The 5353-nt window shown below is 34.4% G+C and overlaps 1 protein-coding gene and 1 long non-coding RNA gene across 2 annotated transcripts; one reads left to right on the forward strand and one right to left on the reverse strand.

Annotated features, from left to right (window-relative positions):
* Positions 1 to 725: 725 nt before the first annotated feature.
* LOC123313144 (E3 ubiquitin-protein ligase FANCL) lies at positions 726 to 2494 on the reverse strand. The gene has a single exon (XM_044897883.1). It carries the CDS (start codon positions 2346 to 2348, stop codon positions 1221 to 1223), a length of 1128 nt encoding a protein of 375 aa, XP_044753818.1. The 5' UTR covers positions 2349 to 2494; the 3' UTR covers positions 726 to 1220.
* Positions 2495 to 2751: 257 nt separating this feature from the next.
* LOC123313161 lies at positions 2752 to 3987 on the forward strand. The gene is made up of 3 exons (XR_006537725.1): positions 2752 to 3037; positions 3157 to 3294; positions 3790 to 3987. It is a non-coding gene; the product is annotated as an uncharacterized LOC123313161 (long non-coding RNA).
* Positions 3988 to 5353: the final 1366 nt, after the last annotated feature.

The following is a 5353-nucleotide window of genomic DNA, read 5'->3' on the forward strand; positions in this document are numbered from 1 at the left end:
TTTTGGCAGGGTGAACTTGAATGTTGATGGATTTGACATTTCCAACGAGTATTTATTAAAAAAATAGAAGAAAACTAGCTCTAACTATATATAACCTTACCTTCCAGAGGGAAACTTTCCCATTTTTTTTTGGGAAAACTAAGAGGATTGCAGAATTCTCGTTTTCATTTTCGTAATCTGGGACCCGAAATTAGTGAGTACGATTTTTTTCACCGACCTAGCACAGTTCTCTCTACACTGCATAATTACCACAAAATCGTGTTTCCTTAGAAACAGAAAATAAAAATTTAATTAAATTAGCATAGTTCCTCGACAGCATCTCGAAGGAAAGTGGGCGAGCAATTTTTCAGGTTACTTTCCTCTGATAGTAATTAGGGAACAGTAGTGAAAAGAAGCGATTCTGGAACAAACCAAATATTGGTGACGCTTCGAAGTCTATATATATATCAGACTACCCCATGAGACCAAATTGCTAGAATCTTCGAAATCATGGATTTTATTTTGAAAACGTTACCTATTTTGATATTTCGTTTAATGTTTTTGTTTGTTGTTAGGAAACTATTTTTCCCACTGATTTGCTCCCAACCAGAATCAACATAGAAGTATTTCAATGATTTAAAAAATTTTGAAATTGAGTTAGGTTCTCAAACTGGGAGAAAAAATTCGAAAAACTTTCAGATAAAGTCAAACATAGGTACCTACTCTATTAAAATATGAATAGAAAAGACAATTAAATTAAAATTTATTGCTCCCTTCATCGTTGGTTACAAACGCTTGAATATAATTCAAAAGGATTCATTGGTACAGTTTAGATGATATGTTCAATATTTGCACATATCATTATTATAATGAGAAGTCATTCTTGTAGCTTGATGAAAGTGTCTGCTACACTTTCTGTGACTATTCATTAGAATACAATATTATACAATGTTTTCGCACATTGCTGTGCCACATAACTGCTAACAATACTAGTTCTCTCAATTTAGCTTGACATTTAACTCAATCTACCTTTCCAACAAATGGCTCTATTTCTTCTTGGTTTTGACATTAACATATTTCATATGTGCCAACTATTCCATGGCCAACCTGCTTTTATAAAAGTGAATGGACCATTATAGGTAGGTAATAGAGATTAAGTGGTGAAGCATATTTATAGATGAACTACTCAGAAAAAAGTTATTATTTGACAGATAATTAATTATGAAAATGAATACATTACGCTATGAAACAAAAATTGGACAACAGATTATTTTTTCGCAATTTGGACAAGGTCCTTGAATATCATTGAAATATTTTCGAGAATCGATAGAAGATAACCACTCGAAAAGACAAAATTTATGGAATACATTTGCACAAGATTTGTTATCACATACTACATCTGGTAAAAAACCTTTCAACTCAGAGGAAAAGCATATACTACAATCCATATCCGATTTTAAAATGTTATCATTAACATCAAAAGTATTCATTAGTCCTTTAGGAAATTCTTCAATTTCTAATACCAAGAGTATTTGTTCATATAAATAATTTTGATCATTCCAGTTTTCTAAATTTTTTTCTAATCTACATCGATACTGATTAACTAGATCCTCTGGACCAATGAATGCAAAATTTGGACAACATTTCATATTGCAAGGATCTACAGTAATGATAACAGAAACACTACTGTCTAACAAAATTCTTCTATAATTGAATTTCTTCTGACAAAGATTTTTATCCACTACTGTACTGTTAGCATCAATCATATCCATGAAATCAAAAAATGGTTGAAGTTCTTCAATGTAAGTTAGGAACCAACTATATAATTCCTTTAAATTTGATGATTTCTTATTCAGAATATTGTCTCCTTTAATAGGCACATCAAATTCTTTGAAGTAAAATATTTCAGGTTCTTTGTAATCAACACCAAATCTCAGAAAATGCTCTCTATTGCCTTGATCATTGAAGGACACTCCGATTGAAGAAAGGTTGGGAGACACTTCAACTGTTTTCAAGTCAATATAGAATTTTCGAAACTCCTTGAATTCCAAGAGTATTTTCCGATAGTATGAAGTGTAATTTATCACAGAGGGGTTGTTCTCTTCTATTTCTTCCGCTAACTGCTTCAAACATGAGTATATGTTCCCTGTATCAATACAAGTGCTTTTAAGATTTCCAGACAATCTATTCTCAATATTTGAGAAATGTGTCTTCTTCTTCTCACTATTTGAATATTCCCTAATTTTGGTTTCATACATATTCGCATTCACTATAACAGGACCGGAATAAATTATTGAAAATTCATCTCGCGATGTGATCAAACATGGATGATTTAACAATAAATCCAATGGGGGAAGAAAACCACTCATATCAGCTACTTTCCAGATCCCTAAATCCAGAGACAACCTTTCTGCTCTGCTCTTAATTAGATAGTTTGGCTCGGCAACCTCGGAATAAATAAATATAAATATTAAAATTAAAAATGATTAAATCTTTATCTAGAGCATAGTCCTAATAAAATATTATTGTATTATTAGGTCTATGATCTAGAGCACAGATTACAGAGTAGATCTAGAGCGATCCAGAGACGTATGGAGAGTAGAGAGAAGGTAAGATGCACAGAACACTAATATACACAGAACACTAATATACAGGTAAGATGTCTAAAAACATCTTAAGGCGGTGAACACATATGAGCGGCCGCGGCCGCGGCCACGATCACGATCGAGAAGCGTCCCATGCAAATGTCATATTCCGCACCAGGGGGGTGAAACTCCCTCTTCTATGATCCAATCTACAACCAAATATGGCCGACATGAATTTCCGGTTGAAGTGACAGTCAAAACCAAATTAACCTAATTCTTTTGATTGACAACCTGTTGACGTTTCAAAAATCATGCTTTTATATTCACATTTCATTATTTAACTGAAAAATTACTTCCCTACTACATAACGAGGGGGATTATTTAGGAGATTCTAGTGCAGATTCAAGGAGATGTAACTTACGAACGACCGAATGTTGAATATTATTTTAATCTATTCTGATACTCGTGATTAGGTAGGTTGAGCTATTTTTGATCTCTGAATTTCTTATCATTCCAATTCTACATCAATCACTTTGTTATTATGTTATTTACTAAGCTTTCTGTATCTTCATTCTCTTTTATTTTGTTTCAGATATGTTTTCAATTTCGAGATGTACAAGGGAACAAGAAAATTTATCACAATGAAAGAGCCGGTCCGATAATTTAAATAGCTCATAATGTGAATAAATTCAATATAACTAAGCTTTTATAGGGACAGATTTTTGCTGAGGTTTTGGCTCCTGTTTACTTTAGCGCCCACCTTGGATGTTTGTCTTCGATTTTTTCATCAATTTCAATGAATTCGAATGTTGGCATTAAAAGAACTCGATGAGTTAATGATTTCAGTTAGTTTATTCTGAAAAATGTGGGGAATTTTTCAATTTTCGATGAAATATAAATAATGGTTTTGAGGTTAGGTTAGGTTAGTTTAAGTTAGGACAGTGAAAAATCATATTTGTACATGAAAATGCCATTTTAAGATATTAATTAAACGAATAAACGATTGGATTTAGTTATTGAAGGGCTGAACAGGGAAAATATTACAATTCGACTGATTTATACCGAATTTTCGCAATTTTCATAAAAACTTTGAAAAATCATATCTCCCAAACTACAAGTCTCCTAAGGTTGAGACATGTACCAATCGATTTTTCATACAAGACTTTATCTAAGAAAAAATCGACGTCAAAATCGGAGGTGGGCACTAATCTAAACTTTTACCGAGGTTTTTATCGTGGTTGTTTTGTATCATACATATATGTGGTGTTACTTGATTTCCATTTCCTCTGCTTATACTGAGATTTTATATGCGAAACAGGTTTTACGATCAACAATTCTATTTCTTCCCAAATACCATATTGTTTGATATATTTCATCCTCAATATGTATTTGCATTTGGCTGACTGATATATAAATGTGCTCCTCTGGAAAATACTGTTTATAAAATTTTTTATGAAAAATAAATAAATTGCTGAAATTTCTCCTACCTTGATGTTATTTTTTATGTAATGTAAATTTACAGCTGTGACGAGGCAGATTTTACCCCGCCACGAAAAGGAAATTTCTCTACCGATACTTTCTCAATAGGACCTGACAATCGAAGTATTTCGGAAGAAAACCGTTAAATTATCATAGGGGGGATTTACCGATTGATTTCACGTCATTGTTTTCTACCGACCAGTCCCATATTTGTAGCGGAGACCGAATATATCTTGTTTTCAGAGTTCATATATTTTAGAATTCTTTCCGTTGAACCGTACTTTTTCTGACTCGAAAAAGGTCTTTCAATTTGCTCCGTTTTTCCTTCTCTTCAAGTGTTTCTGTCTCTTTCCGAGCCCGTTGATTTACCGAACAATTTGAGTTTATCCAATGGGGGACTGAGTTACCCATGGTGGGGACAATTTTCCGGGGTACCTACTTCTTCGAGTTCCATCGCTGAAGGTCAAGATCAGTATGAATCGTTGTTGAGAGGTGAACGAGTGGAGTGTGTGCAAAGTTAGTAAAACCGTACTTACGAAGCAAAGGAAAATCTAAGGCAAGTGATTGTTGAAATTATTACCGCTTCATTGCACCTTTATGGATTAATATTCTCTCTAGACTTTTGCTTGGCTGAAAATCCGAATTAACCGTAGATTGACCATTTCCTGCTGTATATAGCTTTCCGTTACCGTAGGGTGACATTTGGGTCCCAGGAGGACGTTGGGCCCCCCTGATTTTTCCGATTCCTGAATATTTGACCGTTTCATCCCGATTTCCAACCGTTTGAATTATAGTTATAGGTTAGATTCGCCGAGCATAGAGTTGGGATTCCATAACCGTCAAATACCCTCACCGCCGGACTCTGTGGCCGCTGTTTGACAGTCAGCCAGCTTGAGGTCACCGAGAGAGAGAGAGAGAGACCGAAGGACACCGGATCATAGACAAACCACCGAGACAGAGATAGAGGGCGTACCCCGGTGAACTGGTGTTTTTAAATTTTGGCCTGACTGAATTCCGTTGATTATTTTTAAAACCGTTCGTACTTTTCGTTCAATTGTGTCTTGCCTAAGTTGAAATATTTTTCCGAAACCGTGCATGTTTCTTTGCACTTAGTTTAATTGAGACTTGACTTACTTCCGAATATTTCCGAAACCGTCCATTTTCCTGAAGTGAAATTTTGCCAGTCGTCCAGCGCCGACCAGACACAGCCGTTGACGTCCACGCTTTAGTGTACCTGTCTATTTTCTTTTGTGTACAGTTTATTTTAATAGAAATAAATAGTTGAACATTTATTTTTGTTGCCAATTATT

Source organism: Coccinella septempunctata, chromosome 5 (assembly GCF_907165205.1).
Source record: "Coccinella septempunctata chromosome 5, icCocSept1.1, whole genome shotgun sequence".
NCBI classification, from domain to species: Eukaryota; Metazoa; Arthropoda; class Insecta; order Coleoptera; family Coccinellidae; genus Coccinella; species Coccinella septempunctata.